The 24,242-nt window shown below is 38.9% G+C and overlaps 1 protein-coding gene across 1 annotated transcript in view; it reads right to left on the reverse strand.

The window, feature by feature from the left end:
• The window catches only part of TRHDE (thyrotropin releasing hormone degrading enzyme), a 427,994-nt gene that overhangs the window by 391,907 nt on the left and 11,845 nt on the right, over window positions 1-24,242 (reverse strand). The window contains exon 2 of the mRNA XM_010353807.2: window positions 21,232-21,505. Coding sequence (XP_010352109.2) covers window positions 21,232-21,505 — 274 coding nt within the window. The remainder of the gene's footprint in view (window positions 1-21,231; window positions 21,506-24,242) is intronic.

Below are 24,242 nucleotides of genomic sequence, written 5' to 3' on the forward strand. Positions count from 1 at the left end.
ATCTAAAATTGACACCCTAACATTACAATTAAAAGATCTAGAGAAGCAAGAGCAAACACCTTCAAAAGCTAGCAGAAGGCAAGAAATAACTAAGATCAGAGCAAAACTGAAGGAGATAGAGACACAAAAAACCTCCAAAAAATCAATGAATCCAGGAGCTGGTTTTTTGAAAAGATATTTCTATTCTTTAAAAAGAAGTTTATGTTTTCAGTAAGGAAAAAAGTTTGCTTGTAGAGCAAATCAGCTATATTTCACTTAGTCAATGATTTTCTCAATAAGTGGGCAAAGGATATGAACAGGCATTTCTCAAAAGAAGACATGCATACAGCCAACAGACACATGAAAAAATGCTCATCATCACTGGCCATCAGAGAAATGCAAATCAAAACCACAATGAGATACCATCTCACACCAGTTAGAATGGCAATCATTAAAAAGTCAGGAAATAACAGGTGCTGGAGAGGATGTGGAGAAATAGGAACGCTTTTACACTGTTGGTGGGATTGTAAACTAGTTCAACCATTATGGAAAACAGTATGGCGATTCCTCAAGGATCTAGAACTAGAAGTACCATATGACTCAGCTATTCCATTACTGGGTATATACCCAAAGGATTATAAATCATGCTGCTATAAAGACGCATGCACATGTATGTTCATTGCGGCACTATTCACAATAGCAAAGACTTGGAATCAACCCAAATGTCCATCACTGACAGACTGGATTAAGAAAATGTGGCACATATACACCATGGAATACTATGCAGCCATAAAAAAGGATGAGTTAGCATCCTTTGTAGGGACATGGATGCAGTTGGAAACCATCATTCTCAGCAAACTATCTCAAGAACAGAAAACCAAACATCGCATGTTCTCACTCATAGGTGGGAACTGAACAATGAGATCACTTGGACTTGGGAAGGGGAACATCACACACTACACACTGGGGCCTATTATTGGGGTGGGGGGAGGGATTGCATTGGGAGTTATACCTGATGTAAATGACTGGTTGATGGGTGCTGACGAGTTGATGGGTGCAGCACACCAACATGGCACAAGTATACATATGTAACAAACCTGCACGTTATGCACATGTACCCTAGAACTTAAAGTATAATAATAATTTTAAAAAGGAGGGGGAGGGGGCGGAATGTTTATATCTTTCTCCTTTTGTTTTAATTCCTAACATCTCTAGTGATATATACTAGGTTTCTTCTCATTGCACTTGGGTCCACGTTTATCTGGAGAAGTAAGTAGAGATTAGTGAGAGAAATGAGTCTTGATAAGCCCATGTCACCCCTTGAATATATGCTCCAAATGGGCTGCACACCTCCAGATGGAGTCACCACCATAGAATCATCAACCACCAAAGTCTTTATTCAAGCATAGTTCTCCACCAGGGGTGATTTTGCCGGAGCACATTTGGCAATGTCTAGAGACATTTTCAGTTGTCACATAGGGTGTGCTACTGGCACCTAGTTAGCTGAGGCCAGGGATGCTGCTAAATATCCTACAATGCAGAGGACAGACTCCCACAACAAAAGTTATCCAGTCCAAAATGTCCACAGTGTTGAGCTTGAGAAACCCTGTTCCAAACGGTGGTAAAGGTAAAACCTTCCTCAACAGATCTGTTGTTAGAAGGCTTAAAATACACATTCTCTGAGAAGTGTCTACCATCTAGCTAACAAGTAAGTTCCACGAAGAGAAAGAGACACCCCTGTGTCTGCCTATAGTCATTTGATCATAGCCTCTGCCAAACAATGAAGAGCAGGATCTCTGCAGTCACATCACCTGAGCTTAAAGCCCAAGTCCAGCATTTATGATGGGCAAGTTATGCCATCTCTCGCAGCCTCCATTTCTTCATCTATAGATTATAAAAAGATTGTGGTAGAAACATCCCTATATTATTGTGAATATTAAATGAGATGATCTTTGTAAAGAACTTAGAATAGTACCTGAAACATAACGAATTATTTTTAATCCAATTTTTAAATAAAATTACTTGAATGATTTTTATGAAGTTCCTTTAGGGCAGAACTATTCTCTTTTCTGTGTTTCAAGTTGTATGTCATTTTCCTCCACCCCACCTTTAATCACAGCCTGATAACTAGCAGGATATAATTGTGTGTATAACACACATGCACACACAAACACAGACACACATACACATACACATAGATAATAAGCATAGAAAAATTTAGGTTACTGATTTAATCACTACCTCTTCAAACACCTTTCTCTCTCTGGTTTCTTCCTGGAAGCAATTCTTCCACAAACCCAAGAACATTCCATCTTCCCACATGTAACAGAATCATAAATGAACATACTTCACAAACATCTCACTTCCTCTAATAATTAGGTTATAAATCATTTGCACAATGTTGGTAATCACAGGAAAAATAACCACTACAAATTTTGCAACACTTTCCACCATAGCACTATGCTAGGAAATCTAGCACTATTATAACAGAAACAGCAGTATTCCTGTCTTCACCTCATAAGCAATGCCTCCTTGCCTTTTGCAAATGACCTTTTTTAAGCTGTCCCCATAGAAGATCCCATTTAATCATCTGTGCTCATTCTCCCTCACCCTACCTACAGTCCTAGCCTGCTCACTAGTTAGACATCAACTTGATCTTGCCTGTGTAGCTGCCAAGTTTTGCACACTCTTATGTGTCAAGCACTTTGATAGGCACTGTACTTCCATTGTTTGTTTTAACTTTCTCAACTGTGTTACAACATCTACATTGTTATCTCCATTCTGTGTAAGAGAATACAAATCTAGTTAAGAAGCTTGCCTCTAATAAGTGGTGGAATCTAAAACCCAATCCCAATCTGCCCAATACCACTGCTATTTCCACTAACTTTCTCTGTCCAGCCTGTGCTTGACTCCTCTATAGCCTTCTAAAAACACATCATTTAATAGGATCCCTAAATTCTCAGTTGATTCTTTTGCATAGGACTATTTCACTCTCTCACTGTTCGCATTGCCTTTCCCCAGGGAAAGGTAAGCTAAAAGGATTGTCTCCACCATAAGCATCTCTTACATTCCCACAGAGGAGCTTCTGATGGAATTTCTCATTGTCTAATGAATTACTGAAAGGAAAAAAAGAAACCACTCTCCCATTTAGACAAAGTGGTCCTTTATATTTTTCCCTATCTGAAATACTGAGAGATACTTTGGCATTAATTCTAGGCATGTGTGAAGATAACCTAACTTTCAGCCCGACTTGTCATTTAAAAGATTTACATTTCATCAGAGAGACACATGTAATAAATTTGCCATATTAAAAAAAAAATAGAACTCCGTATTTCTTCATTTTACTCCCACTGATACGACAGGATCATATAGTGTTAAGTTTCAGAGGAAGAAAGGAAGCAAAATGTTTCACTCTGGCTAGTCCTCCCCCTGAACCTGGAATTCAGCAGAGAAGAGTGGGTGAAAATAAGAGAGGAGGGGAAAGAATGCAAAGAGAAAAACTTCCAGAAATAACAGCACAGGACTAATGCACCATCTACTCAGTCAGGCAACCTGAAACTTTGAGGTTTTCTTTGATTCACTTCCATTTTTTTGTCACCCAAATAAAGGCACTCATCAAAACCTATTGATTTTTGTCTTCAGACTGCATCTTACATCAACCATCCTCTGAATATTTACTGAATGACTACAGTTGCCAAGGAGCTGTGCTATGCTATGTACCATGGAGATTATACACACACACACACACACACACACACACACACACACATATATATACACACATATACACACACACATATATATACTTTGTGTATATATGTGTGTGTATATACTATATATATCATGTGATAACATATATATACACACATACACACACATGCTATACATCTGTGAGCTGCTCAGGATACACATGCACACATGCACGTGCACACACACACACACATATATATATGCCATACATTATTTCTATAAGCCTCCCAAGATGCTAAATACATATATAATAAATATATATCCACACATATATGTATATATGTCTGTGTGTATATAAAATACATATATATAAAATACACACACACACATACATAATACATATCTCTGTGAGCTGCCCAGGAATATGTGTATATATATATTATTTGAGTGTGTTTTTCACTGGAAACAAGTCTTGTCCTCAAAGATCTTGCAATCCAGCAAGTGATAAAAGATGTGAGAAAACAACAACATAAATGTATTAGCACAATGATTCCAAAACACTGAAGGACTATTACAGTTCAAAGAATGAAAACAATCCAGGTGGGGCAAGGCTGAATGGAGGAGATGAAACGTAACACTGCCTGGAAGAACAGTTACCCTCTTGTACTTCCTTATTATAACAATATTCTTGTCTTTTGGGGGGGGGTTAAGATTTTTTTTTATTATTATACTTTAAATTCTAGGGTACATGTGCATAACGTGCAGGTTTGTTACATATGTGTACTTGTGCCATGTTGGTGTGCTGCACCTATCAACTCGTCCGCACCCATCAACCAGTCATTTACATCAGGTATAACTCCCAATGCAATCCTTGCCCCTTCGCCGCTCCCCATAATAGGCCCCGGTGTGTGATGTTCCCCTTCCCGAGTCCAAGTGATCTCATTGCTCAGTTCCCACCTATGAGTGAGAACATGCGGTGTTTGGTTTTCTGTTCTTGCGATAGTTTACTGAGAATGATGGTTTCCAGTTGCATCCATGTCCCTACAAAGGATGCAAACTCATCCTTTTTTATGGCTGCATAGTATTCCATGGTGTACATGTGCCACATTTTCTTAATCCAGTCTGTCACAGATGGACATTTGGGTTGATTCCAAGTCTTTGCTATTGTGAATAGTGCTGCAATGAACATACATGTGCATGTGTCTTTATAGCAGCATGATTTATAATCCTTTGGGTATATACCCAGTAATGGAATAGCTGAGTCATATGGTACTTCTAGTTCTAGATCCTTGAGGAATCACCATACTGTTTTCCATAATTGGGTATATACCCAGTAATGGGATGGCTGGATCATATGCTACTTCTAGTTCTAGATCCTTGAGGAATCGCCATACTGTTTTCCATAATGGTTGAACTAGTTTACACTCCCACCAACAGTGTAAAAGTGTTCCTATTTCTCCACATCCTCTCCAGCACCTGTTGTTTCCTGACTTTTTAATGATTGCCATTCTAACTGGTGTGAGATGGTATCTCATTGTGGTTTTGATTTGCATTTCTCTGATGGCCAGTGATGATGAGCATTTTTTCATGTGTCTGTTGGCTGTATGCATGTCTTCTTTTGAGAAATGTCTGTTCATATCCTTTGCCCACTTATTGATGGGGTTGTTTGTTTTCTTCTTGTAAATTTGTTTGAGTTCTTTGTAGGTTCTGGATATTAGCCCTTTGTCAGAGGAGTAGATTGCAAAAATTTTCTCCCATTCTTTAGGTTGCCTGTTCACTCTGATGGTAGTTTCTTTTGCTGTGCAGGAGCTCTTTAGTTTAATTAGATCCCATTTGTCAATTTTGGCTTTTGTTGCCATTGCTTTTGGTGTTTTAGACATGAAGTCCTTGCCCGTGCCTATGTCCTGAATGGTATTACCTAGGTTTTCTTCTAGAGTTTTTATGGTATTAGGTCTAACATTTAAATCTCTAATCCATCTTGAATTAATTTTCATATAAGGAGTAAGGAAAGGATCCAGTTTCAGCTTTCTACTTATGGCTAGCCAATTTTCCCAGCACCATTTATTAAATAGGGAATCCTTTCCCCATTTCTTGTTTCTCTCAGGTTTGTCAAAGATCAGATGGCTGTAGATGTGTAGTATTATTTCTGAGGACTCTGTTCTGTTCTATTGGTCTATATCTCTGTTTTGGTACCAGTACCATGCTGTTTTGGTTACTGTAGCCTTGTAGTATAGTTTGAAGTCAGGTAGTGTGATGCCTCCAGCTTTGTTCTTTTGACTTAGGATTGTCTTGGCAATGTGGCCTCTTTTTTGGTTCCATATGAACTTTAAAGCAGTTTTTTCCAATTCTGTGAAGAAAGTCATTGGTAGCTTGATGGGGATGTCATTGAATCTATAAATAACCTTGGGAAGTATGGCCATTTTCACGATATTGATTCTTCCTATCCATGAGCATGGTATGTTCTTCCATTTGTTTGAGTCCTCTTTTATTTCACTGAGCAGTGGTTTGTAGTTCTCCTTGAAGAGGTCCTTTACATACCTTGTAAGTTGGATTCCTAGGTATTTTATTCTCTTTGAAGCAATTGTGAATGGAAGTTCATTCATGATTTGGCTCTCTGTTTGTCTGTTACTGGTGTATAAGAATGCTTGTGATTTTTGCACATTAATGTTGTATCCTGAGAGTTTGCTGAAGTTGCTTATCAGCTTAAGGAGATTTTGGGCTGAGACAATGGGGTTTTCTAAATATACAATCATGTCACCTGCGAACAGGGACAATTTGACTTCTTCTTTTCCTAACTGAATACCCTTGATTTCTTTCTCTTGCCTGATTGCCCTAGCCAGAATTTCCAACACTATGTTGAATAGGAGTGGTGAGAGAGGGCATCCCTGTCTTGTGCCAGTTTTCAAAGGGAATTTTTCCAGTTTTTGCCCATTCAGCATGATATTGGCTGTGGGTTTGTCATAAATAGCTCTTATTATTTTGAGATACGTTCCATCAATACCGAATTTATTGAGCGTTTTTAGCATGAAGGGTTGTTGAATTTTGTCAAAGGCCTTTTCTGCATCTATTGAGACAATCATGTGGTTTTTGTCTTTGTTTCTGTTTATATGCTGGATTACGTTTATTGATTTGCATATATTGAACCAGCCTTGCATCCCAGGGATGAAGCCCACTTGATCATGGTGGATAAGCTTTTTGATGTGCTGCTGAATTCGGTTTGCCAGTATTTTATTGAGGATTTTTGCATCGATGTTCATCAGGGATATTGGTCGAAAATTCTCCTTTTTTTGTTGTGTCTCTGCCAGACTTTGGTATCAGGATGATGTTGGCCTCATAAAATGAGTTAGGGAGGATTCCCTCTTTTTCTATTGATTGGAATAGTTTCAGAAGGAATGGTACCAGCTCCTCCTTGTACCTCTGGTAGAATTCAGCTGTGAATCCATCTGGTCCTGGACTTTTTTTGGTTGGTAGGCTATTAATTATTGCCTCAATTTCAGAGCCTGCTATTGGTCTATTCAGGGATTCAGCTTCTTCCTCATTTAGTCTTGGGAGAGTGTAAGTGTCCAGGAAATTATCCATTTCTTCTAGATTTTCTAGTTGATTTGCGTAGAGGTGTTTATAGTATTCTCTGATGGTAGTTTGTATTTCTGTGGGGTCGGTGGTGATATCCCCTTTATCATTTTTTATTGTGTCTATTTGATTCTTCTCTCTTTTTTATTAGTCTTGCTAGTGGTCTATCAATTTTGTTGATCTTTTCAAAAAACCAACTCCTGGATTCATTGATTTTTTTGGAGGGTTTTTTGTGTCTCAATCGCCTTCAGTTCTGCTCTAATCTTAGTTATTTGTTGCTTTCTGCTAGCTTTTGAATGTGTTTGCTCTTGCTTCTCTGGTTCTTTTAATTGTGATGTTAGAGTGTCAATTTTAAATTTTTCCAGGTTTCTCTTGTGGGCATTTAGTGCTATAAATTTCCCTCTACACACTGCTTTAAATGTGTCCCAGAGATTCTAGTATGTTCTATCTTTGTTCTCCTTTGTTTCAGAGAACATCTTTATTTCTGCCTTCATTTCATTATGTACCCAGTATTCATTCAGGAGCAGGTTGAAATCTGTGCTCCGTAATTAAATCACAGCCATTCCTGAAACTAAAAAAGGTGTTTCTTACTCTAAGAAAACCCAGTGGTCATCCTTTCTGTGTACACTCTTCCTCTCATGAAGACAACTCTCTAATCTGCCTTCCATCTACGTGCCTATCCATCCCTCAAGATCCAATACTTCTCAATCATTATCCATGCCCTCGCTGGTCTTCTTCTCTGTTCTTTTTTAACATCTGGCATCCCACTGAAGTTACTTTTTCTTTATAAAACAGCATGTTGTGCCATATCGTGCATGATAGTATGTTTATCTTGTCTTATCTTCTGGATGATGCTAAGCCCAAAGAGGACACTGAGTTGATTAAGGTTGATCAGAAAAGTTTAGAAATTTTTCCTCTCTCTGTAACTCAAAGTCCTACATCTATGTGAACTTCTGATGAATTCTGCTCAGTCAGTTCTCTCTTTGATCTTAATTATGACAGGATTTTCCAAATATTTCAGTTCATTATTGAACACAGTTACTCAATATATATTTGAGAATTAATAAAAGAATGCTTTTCTATGGTTTTAAGATGACAGTAAGAAATGATTTTCAGTACCATGTGAACAGCACATATGGGTAGTGATTGGTTTTAGGCATTTTCCAGTTCCTCCCAAAATTAAACTTAATGAGAAAACAACAGCATCTCCCAGACCCAGCAAGTCTTCATCTTGCCATCTGGTCTGATAAAGAAGTCAAGAAACATTAGTAGGTGGTAGTGGTTGAGGACAGACCGTACTATTAGTACTTTTGCTATCTTCTTCCACTCTGAATATTCACCCTTATTTATCCATCTGAGTACAAAGGTCTTCTGAGAATAAAATTTGATTCTTCAGGAAATAATTTGCCTCTTTGTTTCCTACAAGTCTCACCCCTAGAAATATTACTATATCTCAACAGAATGTCTTGGTTAATCTTCCTGAAATTTGATATCAAATCCTTTAAGAACCATTTGCATCTGAGTGACATCAACCTGTAGAATATAATTTTGTCTTATTATTTGTTTTGTATCATGGTCACCCAGAGATTCTTCTCTGTACTGCAACACATCTTGTGCAAAAGTCGGCCACTTTTTCATGCCAGCTGCAACCTAAATTCCACTTGCTTGCCCAGACAGTCACTTAATGCCTATTCCTTAATCCTCAGGAAAGCTGAGCTAGATCCCTATGGCAGCCTTTATGAAACAGGAAAACAGATCCTGGTCAGGTAAATAATGGAGAAAAGAAAATGAGAGTCTTTTGACAAAGAAGTTAAGACATTTTGTATTATCTCCATGCTTCTAAAGAATGCTCCTTACATAACCCTGAAGCCCTCCGAAGTTCAAATCCTTCAATGGCTCACCTCTGCCTAAAGCATACAATCAAAACTCCTTAACATGACATACAAATCCCTTCATGATCTGGCTCCTGCATAAATCTCCAACCTCACCTTTCACTCCTTTCTTTCTCAGTATTACACAACTCTCTACCTCTCTTGGATTATAAAGGCTTGGCCAAAAACAGTTATTTAAAGTAAAAGTCCTAAAGAACTGGAATCTAAAAGAAGAAGAAAGTCGGCCGGGCGCGGTGGCTCAAGCCTGTAATCCCAGCACTTTGGGAGGCCGAGACGGGCGGATCACGAGGTCAGGAGATCGAGACCATCCTGGCTAACACGGTGAAACCCCGTCTCTACTAAAAAATACAAAAAACTAGCCGGGCGAGGTGGCGGGCGCCTGTAGTCCCAGCTACTCGGGAGGCTGAGGCAGGAGAATGGCGTAAACCCGGGAGGCGGAGCTTGCAGTGAGCTGAGATCCGGCCACTGTACTCCAGCCTGGGCGACAGAGCGAGACTCCGCCTCAAAAAAAAAAAAAAAAAAAAAAAAAAAAAAAAAAAAAAAAAAAAAAAAAAAGAAGAAGAAAGTCAAACAATAAAAACAAATCTAAAGCCAGAAAGAAAGAGCAAACTTTTTAATAGTATCAGATTATATTCCATTGCTTTACTCTAGACATGCCAGGACCTTACCTAAGAGACAATTGGACTGGTAACTCCCTCTGCAGTCACCCAAAATTCTACCAGGAAGAATAAGGGAAGGAAGATCACAGCCAGAATCATCTCCTTCCTTTCTACTGAAGGAAAAACAGACCTGGCTGTGCACCATGCAATCTATCACACACATCATCAAGTGTAAACACACTGTAATCATGGATACACTGACCAAACTGTTCTGTTTTTTTAGATTTGTTTATTTTTCACTTCAAGCTCTTTCTATTAGCTTCTATTAGCCTCTTCAATAGGTAGACTCTTAAACCTTAGGGAAGTTGATAAATTGTAGATTATATAACAAAACCCATTATCATTCATCACTGAATCCACCATCAGCCAAAGCCAGCCACAAGGGGATGGAGATTTGCTGAGGCTCACTCCATTACATCAATATCCCAATGGAAACCTTGGGGCTCAATGGTTCTATAAGCTCCTCCATTAACTAAATTTGGCCTGCTCAGTCCTCCCTCTGTTCTGTTGTTAACATGTCCCTCCAGTCTACCATTCCGTCTGCTGTGTAAGTAATCCTTTTTCTCAACACTTTTATCCTTTGCACAAACCCTTGACTCCCACTACTTCTGCCCACACTCTCATCCTTAAGCAGATCTGCTCTCATCCACCCTCGGAGGCAGAGAGAAGGATGAGCACTTTCCCAGCTCCTGCCATTGCTGCTTTTACACCACTGTTCCTCCACTTCCATGAAAACAACTCTCCTCTTTTAGAGTTCATGGCTTTCTCTATTCCTATTTTCTATCTGGCCCTGCAGGTGACACTCTTGAACATTTTTCGTGAATCTGAAGCCTGATTTACAGCTTTTTCAGAGATTCTCCCAACCTGTTCAGGATCACCTCTCCATGTTATTGACATTTGTTCCAACACAACCTTCTGGTTACTTTCTTTCTGCTCACTCCATGATTCTATCCTCAGTTCCCTTCATCCACCCAACTTTGCCATAACAGGCTTAAAATTCCTCCAACTCACCCTGAAATCTGAAACCCTCCTCTCTATCACATACAATCTTTCCAGCTCATCCACTTCATATCTCTACTCTAATTTTACTTTCAAGGTGACTTGTAGTCTTCACCCCTGCTATCCACTTTTCTGAACATCACTTCCATTATGGGTTCACTTGCCTCCCTGCTTCTCTAGATACCACGGCCAATGATTCCAACAATATATTTATGGTTACTCTAGATGTCTTGCCCTCCTGACTGCTGGCCACGTGTGTCTTGTCAATTCCCCAAGTTCAATCTTCCTACATTTGCTTTCTCTATTCCTATTCCTGGGTTCCTAAAACTTGCAGAAAGGTGCAAAACAGTGTTGCTATTTTCCCTATAGACACAAACCATTAAATATCAGGTAGCTCTCGGCTGCTTTCTGGAAACTTTTTGTTCTGTTCTTATAGATTCAGCTCTCCCATAATCTAAAACCCCTTAGAACAAGCTCTGCATACATAATTTTCTTACCCTTTCTCTTAACTAGCACTCTTAAAAACAGTCTACAATCACTACAACCATTTCTTCATTCTACACACACTCTGTAATAGAACCTACTGACTCTGCTCCTACCACACTAATGAAATTTCTGGAGGTTCATCAATTTTATTCTTTGCTTTTTAACTTCTTAAACTCCTCGACTCTAATAAACTTCTGACCTGGCCATGTAGCCTTCTGATACCACTGCAGACCTGACTGGGTGACTCATGCCTGGCTCAGACATCTCTCTCATGCAGCAGAGGTGAGCTGGACGTCATAAAAACAATAAAGGCACCCACATGGCTGCAGACCACCCAGCCAACTCAGGCCCCACCTAGCTATGACTCAGCTATTACTAACAAATCAACAGTACTCAGGCATTGCTTTCCTAATGGAGAACAGAGACAGTTCTTTGTCTTTCTGCTCACAGGAACCATCCCATTTCTCCTCAGAGTCTGCACTGGATTCAGTTCCCTGTTTGGTGGTAAATCTTTGCTCCTCAGTACCCGACTCTCTTTAGTAACTCTTTTCACTTACATCTTCCTGCAGATGTCCTTAAAAGTGATGATATTGGTATTGTAACATTTTCTATTTTTATTTCAATATTGGTCAAAATTATTTCGCACGAATTTTCAGGCCCTACATATTAACCTAGCCAAAAGGTTTTGAAAACCCTTGACATTGTGGTATATCTGATGGAAACCCACTTATTTAGACAACCAGTGGAATTTCACTGAGTATCTATCATTTTCTACATACAACATGAACTGCAGACCTTACAAAGATGGTGCCTACCTTCAAAGAGTTCACAGTCTAAAGTAGCTGGCAAGAAAGCTCTATGAACAGCAGAAAAACAGCTATGAGAGATGAGTGTAAAAAGTTTTCAAAAAGTAGAGAGGAGGAGGATGACTAACACTTCCTAGGGTAGGAAAGAAGCCTCTACTTACATTCCTAAATAGATTGTAATCCAACTCTTTTGTTACTATTTCTTTTAGTTGCTCTATGGATCATTATTACATTTCTAATGCAATCTTATTAGAACGTCTAATGACAACACGACTTCAACGACTAATGTAATTCCTTCAAAAAATAGAATATATGCTTAGAATACATTAACCTACCCTCCTCTAATTCTCTCATTAAAATTAGACTTAATTTGTTTTCAGTAGGACACTTCACAGAATAGTCCTATGTTTTAAGTGTATATATAGAATATCACATCTAGAAAAATAAGCATCAGGAATGTGAACTATATGTATGTGTCTTATACCTTCCTGGATGTGGGTATACATATATAGATACCACCACTGTAAATTGTGTGTGTCTTTCCTATTGTAGTCAGTCCACACAATAAAATTAAACAGTATGTTTTGAGTACCTGTAGCAGTTTTTTGCCCAGCATCCCTTCTCTAAAACTTCCTTCTTTTTTGCAATATATATTCCCATCCACGAGGGTGAAACAGAAGATACCATGATTCCTATCATAATGATGGCAGTGGTGGGCCATCTGGAGCAGCTGCTGCCATCACACTGGCTGCAGCAGGGAGGCGCAGTCAGGGCTGCCCCTCTCCATGGAGCCCACGAGAGCCAGGGACAAGTGTGAGCCCTGCCCCTTCTGAGCTGGGGCTGGGACTCCCCAGTGCTGTTGCAGCTGCCCAAACCATGCTGAAGACCCAGGTCTCCCTCTTCCTGGAGCAGGCAGCGGCCCCATTCACAACCCCTCCCACCCTTCAACCCCTTCCACCCCCTAGCTCCGTACCACCACAGCTGCAGTCACCCAAACCACAGCTGCGGACCCAAGCATCCCTGGACTACTGGGGGCCCAGGAAAGACCCGCTTGCTCTTGCAGGCTTATAAATGCCTGCTCCCACTGCCTGGCTTCTCCCTGCTGTCCTTGCCTGCTCTGATCTCGGAGCAAAGTCGGGGCAAGCTCCAGTGCTGTCACTGCCCGGCTGGGTGTGCACATGCTCAGGGCAGTGCTGACACTCCAGCTCCCTGTCGCCTCAGCCTCCTCCAAATTTTGGGTGCCAATGAGCATAGGAGGGAAGCCAAGGTGGGGCTGAGGGCAGCTCAATGCTGGCCTGCAGATACCCCTTGGCACTTATAGCCTGGGTGCCATGAACAGGCAGCAGGAGGCAGACAGGTTTCTGGGTGGAAGGGGGTGGGTCCCCAGTAAGACCAGGGAACAGGCTGCCATCCCACAGACCAGAGTAGGGACTTGTGGTGCCTTTTCCAGGCCCAACTATGGCCACCCATGGCCGAATCAGTGCACACTTCCTCCCCTCTAGGGTTTATAAGAGCCCCAGGCTCAGCCAGAGCTGAGCAGACAACCAGATGACCAGATGCAGAGAGGAGCAACACAGTCTAGGTCCTCTCTGCTGAAAGCTGCACAAGCAACGGGATGACCAGTTGCAGAGAGAAGTTACCTTCTCTGCTAGGGACTGAACACTCATCAGGATACCCTGGCTGTGGAAAGGAGCTGCCCGCCCTCCCACACACACACACACACACACACACACACACACACACACACACACACGTTTCCCTTCAGCTTTTCTATCACTCAATAAAGCTTCTATTCATCTTGTTCACCCTCCACTTGCCTACATACCTTATTCTTCCTGGTCACAGGACAAGAACTCAAGACCCATTGAATGGCGAGGCTAAAAGAACTGTCACACAAACAGGGCTGAGACATGACCCTTGCTTACCATGTTGTAGGAAAAGAGAAGGAAAGAAGAGCTACAGTCGTTCAGGGAGCCCAGACCTGTGAACTCCCTGAGCCAGGGCTGTGACTCCCTCTTTAGGGCCCTGTGGTTCCTGACATCTCCAAGCTTCCAGGCACCACCATATTCCCCAGTACCAGCCATGAAAGCTGCTTGTGGTGCACCTGGCCCAGTGCGCATGACAGCATCTGGAGCTGCCTGGCCCACTGCAGCAGCTGACACATCTGATTGTGCACAGTGGCTGGACCCCACACTCACTCACACACTATTCCATACCTGACTTACCCTTGGTTGGTGGGACCTAGCCCACAGTGTATGCCAAGCGAAGCTGCCAGGCAAAGTGGGCGATATGAGCCCAGCTGGCCCAAGCAAAACTTAGTCAAAAGTGCCATCAGCCACAGGTTCCCAGCCAGAAAAATGACACCCCAAACATCCCATAACAATAGGATGCCACATGTTCATGGTATACACAGTAACCAGCAACGATCGTTGACTCAAGCCAGGGCAATCAACTAACTCCCTATGAGTTTGGGAATTAATAATGGTCACTTTCTTGGGGTCTTCACATTAGTATGCAAAACTTGGGAACTTTTGGCAGCCATATTCCAGCATAAGAACCAAAGATGAGAGGAAGCCTATCCCCAGTAAGAGAGTAAAGTAAAGAACAAGCATTGACAAAGACCCAAAACAGAATTTCTGAGCTGCCCCCAGTGCTCCAAGCCCTAGGTCCATGCCTAACCTGGGTTCCTTGATACACCTTGATCACTTTCAAATAAATTTCCCTTTTTGAGATAAATAGATGAGACTTAATTAAACTAAAAACTTCTGCACAGCAAAAGAAACAATCAGCAGAGTAAACAGACAACCCAAAGAGTGGGAAAAAATATTCACAAACTATGAATCTGACAAAGAACTAACATCCAGAATCTACAAAACACTCAAACGTATTAGCAAGAAAAAAACAAATATTCCCATCAACATTAGACCACCCTGCTATTAATACAAGGAAGCTCAGGCCACTTGGAGAGACCACTGGTAGATGCCCCAGATGAGAGCTCCAGCCAAGGTGCCATAAAACACACAACATCAAATACAGTCATTTAGTAAAGATTCAGTCCGAAGATTCTTGCCCCCAGCTATCAAGTTAACCCCAATCAATGAGGCCTCTCCCACTGAGACCTCAGACATCGTGTAGCAGAGATAAGTTGTTCCCTGCTCTGTACCATCCAAACCCTTCACAGCATTTTCATGCTCACACTACTCTTCACAGTGAGCATTAAAAATGGTTACTTTTTGTTGAAACATTTTCAAATGATTTCTTATTCAGCAATATTGATTTGAACCAATTTTGATACCTGGAATTAGGGCACCTCCATATCAAAAGCCTTAAAATATGTGGTATTGACTTTGGGACTAGACTAGGAGCAAAAACTAGAAAAGCCTTGGGATTGTTAGCAGAAGCCTCTGGGACTTGAGGAGGCTGTTGGTGAGAGCTTGAAGCATAGTAAGGTAAATGTTATTGAAGGCTGAAGGAAAGGGGACCTTTGTTATGTAGTAGACAAAAGTGTGGCAACCTCATTACTTGTAGTGCTATGGAAAATGAGAAATATAACTACTGAACTATATTTTCTAGCTATGAAGATTTCCAGGCAAAACATTAAAAGTGCCACCTGGCTTCTTCTCACTGGCCATGAAAATTATAAAAGAGATGAGGTTAAGATTAAACTGTCTGGTTTTCAAGCAAAATTTAGAGGAAATATAAAAAAGCCAGGACTTGCCGGTTTTGAAATTAAAACTTTTCCTTCTTCTCAGCTTCTTCAGATAACGGAAGATTCTCATAGTAAGAAACAGCTTCAGAAAAACAACAAATTCAGGCCACTGTCAGGACAAAAATGGTCTAAGATTGAAGCCAAGGAGGAGTCTTTATCAAGACCTCAGAAACTCTTAAAGTGATGCCCCATAACCTCTTCAAAAAGGCAAAAGGCTTTATAAAGATCTTAAGGGTACGCCTCATAAAGCCTGTTAAATAAAAGAGCATCTAAGAATTTTTATTCCACAAAGCCTCAAAGTAGACAAAGGTTCATCTTAAAGAGATCTGTGGGTATCATTTTGTCTAATGGAGTGGATATAACTTGATACATAAAAAGCCAACATTTTTTAACATAAGTGTACCTGCTTGGGCTGAATGTAACAGAGCCAATACAAAAGAAAAATAGGTGTTTGTAGCCCTAACATTTTACTGGTAGGAAGCAAGCTGAGGTTATTCAAATCTATTGCAAACACGAGCTACAGTCATCCCTTGGTATCTATGAGGACTGGTTCCCGGACCTCCCATGGATATCAAAATCTATAGATGGTCAAGTCCCTTATATAAATGGTATAGTATTTGCATAGAACCCATGCATGTCTTCCTGTATACTTTAAATCATCTCTAGATTACATATAATACCTAATACAATGTAAATGTTGTGTAAATAGTTGCCATATTCTATTGTTGGGAAGAAGAACCAGAAAAATAAAGTCTAGCTCCTGTTCAATACAGACACAATTTTCTTAAATGGTTTTAATCCAAAGCTGGTTGAGTCCCTGGATGTAGAACCCATGGATATGCACTGGCTGTACTTTTATGCAATTATGACTATTTGGTTGCAAACACAAACTGCTTTTTAATTGGAAGAAAAAGGATGCCCCAGAAGGCAAAACAAAGAGCCCAAAGGGTGGGGCCAAATGCCAAAGAGAACAGTTCACAGGGATCAGCCATTCATCCATAATTAAGGAATTGGTAACATGTGCCCAGTTGGGTTTCAGAATTGCTGTGGGCTAGTGACTACTGTATCTTCCAATTTCCTCCATTCTTGAATGGAAATGGCTTTTGTCATAACCATATTCCAGTCTTATTATTGTCTGTTGAAGGGAGAAAAGTGAGGTAAGATAGCTTGTATCTTTCAGTAACAGGTCTTCAGAGTGAGAGAAACTATGCCCAAGAAACCAAACCAAGTCATCTCTTCGATGCTTGAACCTAAATTAGATGGTGAGGACTGGACCTCAATTCTGAGCCTGATGCTGTAATGGGATGAGGCCTACTGACAAGTATATGTTGTCTGTAGGATGAATATAAATAATCTGCAGGCAGAGAGCAGACTGTGTTAATTTTAAAACAGGCCTACAAATTCTTCTACACTCCTATTGTCAAGAGTTGGGGTCTAATGCCCTCTTTGCTGAAAGAGCACTGTACTTAGTGACTCATAACCAATAGAATGTCTTAGAAGTGATGCTCTGTGACTTCTGAGGATAGGTTTAAAAATTCACATAACACCCACCTAGTTCTTTTAGGACACTCACCTTTGGAGCTCTGAACTACCACGTAAGAAGTCCAACCATCCTAAGACCATCATGCTTTGAACAAGCCCAGGCCACATGAAGAAGCCACACATGGATATATGACTGACGGCCTCAGCTCACATCCCGGAAGACTGACAACACAACCACCAGACAAAGATGGCTTCAAATGATTCTGGCCCCTAGCTGTCAAGTCACCCCCTAAACATTCTGCTTCCCCAACTGAGGCCCCAGACATCACTGAGCACAGAGAAGTTGTCACCACTGTGCCCTTCCAAATTCCTAGCCTACAGAAACTTTAAGCATAATAAAATGGCTGTTTTATGCCACTAAGTTCTGAAGTAGTTTGCAATGACATGGTAGAAACCAGAACAATATTGTAAAGGAAAAATTCATACTTTCAGTTTTCAAACAAGAAAATCAGAATAAAAAGAGGTTAAGTAATTAACAAAGTTTGCAGAGATGCAAAGCAAAGCAATAATTCTGAAACAGACTAATCTGATTCTAAAATCAATGTTTATAATCATCATGCCACACTATATTCCATAGAGATTTTCCTACCTCTGTGTCTTTTCCTATTAACATTTCCCTGGCATAGAATTATATGCACACATTATCTGCCTCTCTAAGACCAAGCCATCATTCAGGGCCATACTGAATCCTGTCTCCTCCATGAAGCACATCCCTAGACTTCAAACGTTAACAATTTCTCCCTCTTCCAACTAGTCTTGAACTTATTTTCCACAACTTTCAATCAAAGCAATTCGTGAATATGTGAATACTAGTGTTCCTAAATCACAATTAATGAATTCATTGTTTTTCCTATGTACAGTCCTAGGCTACCCTCTGGATTTTCAACTCCGAACATCTATAGGATTGATCAAAACAGGAACTGTGGTATCAGGAAATGGACTAGATGCAAAAGAACAAAAGTGGTCTAGATTAAGTTAAACTGGGAAGCAAATGCCCCACATAAGTGAGTCACCACTACCCAGCTCTAGAATAGTGATTTTCATGATAACATATATCACTACCTGACATATTATATATTTTTTGTTTATTGCCTCTCTCCCCTCATTAGAATATAAGCTTCCTGGGAGCAGGAACGTTTTCTGCTTTGTTTGATGCTATATCACAAGAGTCTAGAACAATACCTGTCATTCAGTCAATAAATACCTGTTGAAGGAATAAATGAATGAACAAGTGTTACCAAATAGGAGTATAACCTAAGTGTTACAAGAGCTTTCCATTTTTCAAGAGAAGCCAGAAATAAGTAAGTTTATGTGCAATCTTCTACTTTCTAAATGTTGACAACTAATATAAAAAATGTTAAGCCATTTTGGGGATGGGTAAACAAAACATGGCTGCAGCCTTGGATTCAGTCTGAATACTTGAATTTGCAATCTCTGTACCAGAAGGATTTTAGATTTTTAAAAAATGTTTCTAATTACTTAGAATAGAGCCTTGCAAAGTGTAGGTAGCTTGATAAGCAAAGAATAACAGTGATGATGATGTCTCAAATATTCACACTTATGGCCCTGCTACCATTTAGCTGTGTATTATTTATATGCTACTCAAGTTCCTCTTTCATATCTCAAAGAAAATTGCTTCAGTTTCTGATCTAAAATGACCACCTGGACTTCATGTGACCATCCCACATCCAAGATTCTAAAGCTAAACTTCCACTCCTTCTAGCTGTTAAGTGTTGAGAAATGTCATTTTCATATGCTCCGAATAATAAAGGGGAAAGGCAGTGAAAAGAAAACAGATTGTATTTCAAAAGAGTGACAGAAAAAAGGAGGTAAGTTTTAAACTATATTTCCACAGTTGATAAATAAGAGCTCCCAATGGCAATTCTGTTTTCTTTTTTATAGATGTTAGTATTTTAGGTTACGCAATCTAAAATTTTATTTCAATTGACCTTTCAGTGTTCTCTGGTAGAATTTTTTATCATTTCTACATAAAAATTATTAAGCAGGAATTTAAAAATATTTACTAATTACTTAGAGATTCTTAACTCTAATCAAAAGTCACATCTAAATAACTATTAGAGTGTGTCTGGCTTTAAAACATGGGTCACTTAGCAACAAGTATAATTGTTTAGGGCTGAAAACACTTTTAAGATACTTTAAAGAAAACATATGAGAAAAAAGAATTTCCAGTGTACCCTATGCTAGCTGACCCACAGCAAGTCAATCATCAACTTTTGAAGACGTAAAATGAAATGAGGTGTCTTCGTGTTCCATGTCTGTGTATGGTCCAATGAGTACAGCCTTGAAATGCCCACAGAAGACATCAAGAAACATCAGAGAAATTCAACACATCAAATGATTATAAGTCCAAAAGAGTAAAATGCCTACTAGCCTTCTAAAAAGTCTGCATTTAAAACATGATTTTAATGAATAGATAGATGAATTCATTACAAGCAGTTTTTCAGTAATGGCATTGATTTTATATGCTGGCAGATTTTATTTCTTAAACAGGTCCCACAATAATTTAAATTAAAAGTAACAGTGAGGAAAATTTCTGTAGCCAAAACTATTTTTCAAAATTTAGGTTATTTTAGAACTATCAACTTCCTACAAATTAAAAATATAGATTTATATTCACCTATTTTGCTGTGTTCAAGCAACACTGAATACAAAGGTTACTGGATGAGAAGAATCACAATCTGAATTTTCTTATAGACACACAAGTGAACTGGTGGAACACAGAATTCGTAAGGCACAGGGGGAAAAGCCCAAAATTTAGAATCAAACCAACCAAATTTGATTTACAGCTCTACCATTTGCTTACGTTTAGCCCCTGGACAAGTTACTTAATCTCCTTAAGCTGTACTCGATTTACTTTACTCATTAAAAAAAAAAAAAAGTGGAATCATAATACCTTGTCTTAATGTTAATATGAAAATTAAAATAAATGCATATATATCATGTAAGCCATTGAAATGAGGCAAAAATTCTTAATTCAACATGGTATAGTCTACCCTAATGCAATGTAATTGCATGTAAAAAGTGCCTAGAATACCATGGTGTCACAAATGATAGCCATCAAAGAGAATCCAATAGATTCTTATTACAAATTTAATGCAGACAATGCTCCCTCTATCTCATCCTTCCTAAGAAAATAAAAATAAAATGAAATGAAAATAAGTTGCAAGATATTATCAACAATAGAAAATCACTTACATGAAATTTTAAAATATGGCATGTATTGTAAGTGTGTGTGTGTGTGTGTGTGTGTGTCTATACATAGATATGAAATAATCGTAGGATAATATGTATGGAAATAGCAAACACCAAATTCAGGACAGTGTTGATCTCTAAGGCAAAGGTCAAGGCAATGAGATCAAAGGATGGTTACACGGAGAGCTTCAACTGCATCCTATGTTTTACTTTCTCAGCAATAACATTAGACTGAAGATGGTAAAATATTTAGTTCTGTTGATCTGGCTAGTAGGTATATGGAGTTTACTATATTACTCACCATATGTTCTGTACATTTCAAATATGTTACAATAAAAAGAAGTAGCTTTCCCAGTCATACAAACAGGCAATTTTCCAAAACAGACAACAGCAGCTGTTCCAGAGATATACAATAGTGCAGGTAGAGACGAGGAAGAATAAGGATGATGGGGGAGGGAGGTGGAGGTGGTTAAGGGAATAAGAGTGCTGGGTATAGAAGACAGGTTTCTCTCTGACACTTTGAAACCAGTAAAATATGTAATCCCCCCCCCCCCGTAAGAATTAAAGAAAGATTTCCACTATATAAGGTGTAAAAAGGTTAGAAATGATTCATTGTTAATCCAGAAATCAGGTTACTTTACAGAGAATACATTATCCAAAAACGTCATTAAGCTGAAAATACTTACTATAACCCCACTCTTGGTGGTAGTTTCTCTGTACGTGAAGTTGCAAATTGCCCAGGCTAAATAATATGTGGACATGAGAGGGGTCTGTGAAAAGTGATCCGTAACCCATCCATCTTCCTCAAACACGGAAGTTTCCACTGGCATATTAGATAAAGATAAATAGGTTGCTTGATGCTTGATGCTGATTTTGAAAGTAGCCTTGTAGATTGGCTCATCAAAACAAGGAAATGCCTTTCTGGCATGTGTAGGCGAAAACTGAGTAACACCAAGGAATCTGGAAAAAAGAAAATGACATTCTCTATTACATTCATGTTATGAGTTAAGTTATGGCCACATTACACACTTCTGTTGATGAAATAATATATTATTCCAAATTGTAATTTTTTGTGTGTGAACCAAACTTAAGTGCATGAATAGCACGAAAGCACAATCCATATGTAATATACTTCCCCAACCATAACAGTTTTTCAGGGCGGTTTCTGTCTCAATTAAAATAAATTCGCTAAACCCAGAGAAGTGCTTGTTAGATGAAACATGACACACTGCAGAAAAACAGCCCACTGGCATCACACTGGCCAGAACTGGAAAGTGATGATTCTCCTTTTCAGTGTGCTTCACTTTCTTCCCTGAAACTGCACAACATGTAAAGACAACGAAACCAAAATCCAAACATTGTCCTCAGATATATGAAGAACATAGATCATCACTTGGGAAATATCTGTGCCCTAAAATCTCAACAAGACATAGCCTGGTTTTGTTCAGAAAAGGGATTTTAAGACCTGATAAATTCTGGTCTGAATTCTGGCTCTGCAAACTTTCTTAGCTATGACATCTTGGGCAGTTATTAAACTTTCCTAAGATGTAGTTGGTCATTGCTGAAAAAGCAAATAATCAAGTCTAACTCAAAAAGTATTGTACAGCTTAGAGGAAAAGAAAGGACGTAAAACACCTATGACTGTGACTAGCATGGAGCAATTGCTGATTCACATCTTCAACCTTTCTTGGAGCACAGGAATAAATGTTTATACTGAATAGTCTGGAGAACATTGTTTTTTCCTACTCATAATAAATGTTATATTAATATATGTTAATGTTAATATACCAGATGTATATTAATATAATAAATATATGAATAAAATAAATGTCAATGTAAGCTCACACATGCATATACATACATATATATTGCACTCAAGTTTTCAGATCAAGCTGTATCTTATTAAAATTCCAACTGAAAGCACCTTTTATATTCTTTCATGGTTTATGGTTACAAATGAAGACAAAGATTAAATATTTTAAGAAGAACTTTTCAGTCGGGCACGGTGGCTCACACTTGTAATCCCAGCACTTTGGGAGGCCGAGGTGGGCGGATCATAAGGTCAAGAGATCAGGACCATCCTGGCCAACATAGTGAAACCCCGTCTCTACTCCAAGTACAAAAATTAGCTGGGCATGGTAGTGCATGCCTGTAGTCCCAGCTATTTGGGAGGATGAGGCAGGAGAATCGCTTGAACTCGGGAGGCAGAGGTTGCAGTGAGCCAAGATCGCACCACTGTACTCCAGCCTGGCAACAGAGCGAGACCCCGTCTCAAAAGAAAAAAAAAAGACACTCAGACACTCAAAAAACATTCATGACAAAAGTTAATCAAACTTTTTAAATAATACTAGTTACAAAACGATATAAGGCAAGTCAATATTAGACTGTTAATAGAATACTATTGAGTTCTGAAGCGATTTCTTTAAAAAGCTTGTTCCTCCATAAGTAGTTCTGCCACCACTCCTCTCTCCATCATCCATGATATACATGGTTAATCTAACATGGCAACTTTCCCACCCTAACCCAAACTTGGCCTCAGAATTATTCTCAGCACAGCACTTCAGGCAACTACTACCAATCAATACAGGTTGACATGCGTATGGAATCTTATTGGCTATCCCTAGCTCAAAGCACAAGGTATAAATTTTACACTATTTTTAAATTATGAAGCTTACATTGATCATTAAGGGCCTCATTTTTTAAATCTTAGTTTTAGAATAGAGAAAAATAAAATATTTTAAAGATTAATCGTTACTTATCTTCATAGACAAGGTTTTTGAGAGTTATCTTGGAAATAGCAACAGGCTGCTACACACCAGGCTTGGTTAAGTAACTTAACTATCTGACCCTGTTTTTTCATTAGTACAAGGAAAATATGTTTTCTAGGCTTTCCTTACAAAAGTCAAGATGATAAAATGAGATAATATATGGAAAAGAGATTTTAACTGTAAATCTTCATACGAATATGAAGTTAAAGCTGGAAGCAATATTAGAAACAAAGTGTCCTACTCTCATAAATTTCTAAGTTGAAAAAGTGGATCCAGTAGGATTAAGTGATTTCTCTGAAGTTACACAGACAATTTGCACAAAGCTGGGTCTAAAACTCACATTTTCTGAATTACATTTCAAAACAGTAAAATTAATTTTTAGCTATAATTATAAACATCTTAATTCAGCTGTAAGTAACAAAGATTCTTCTTTCCCAATTTGCCAGTATCATGGTAATATTTTTCTTACTATTTTTTGCTGATTAGTAATACACTTTCTGCTTAATGAAATGTCAGTACTTTTAGTTAAAATGCACCCATTTACATACAATTTTGTCTTCATATGCTTTTATCTTACATAATGTTCGTGAATCTTATCTTTCAGCTTATTAATTAAAATGTCCACTAAGCTTAATATTTCTCACTGAGGCTATTTAAAAGATGTCCATGGGATTGTATATATGAGTCAAAGTTACTCCCTTTTAACTTTGAAATATCTGAGAACTCCAATTCAATCATTGAAGGAATATTGTCTGCTATGTGTGAGCTTTATGCTATACAGGTTGAGTATCTCTTATCTGAAATGCTTTGAACCAAAAGCGTTTCAGAATTTGGATTTTTTTAGATTTTGGAATATTTGCATTATATACTACTGCTGAGAATCCCCAATCCAAAAATCCTAATAAAAAAAATGTTCCAATACACATTTC

This window comes from Rhinopithecus roxellana, chromosome 10 (assembly GCF_007565055.1).
Source record: "Rhinopithecus roxellana isolate Shanxi Qingling chromosome 10, ASM756505v1, whole genome shotgun sequence".
Lineage (NCBI taxonomy): Eukaryota > Metazoa > Chordata > Mammalia > Primates > Cercopithecidae > Rhinopithecus > Rhinopithecus roxellana.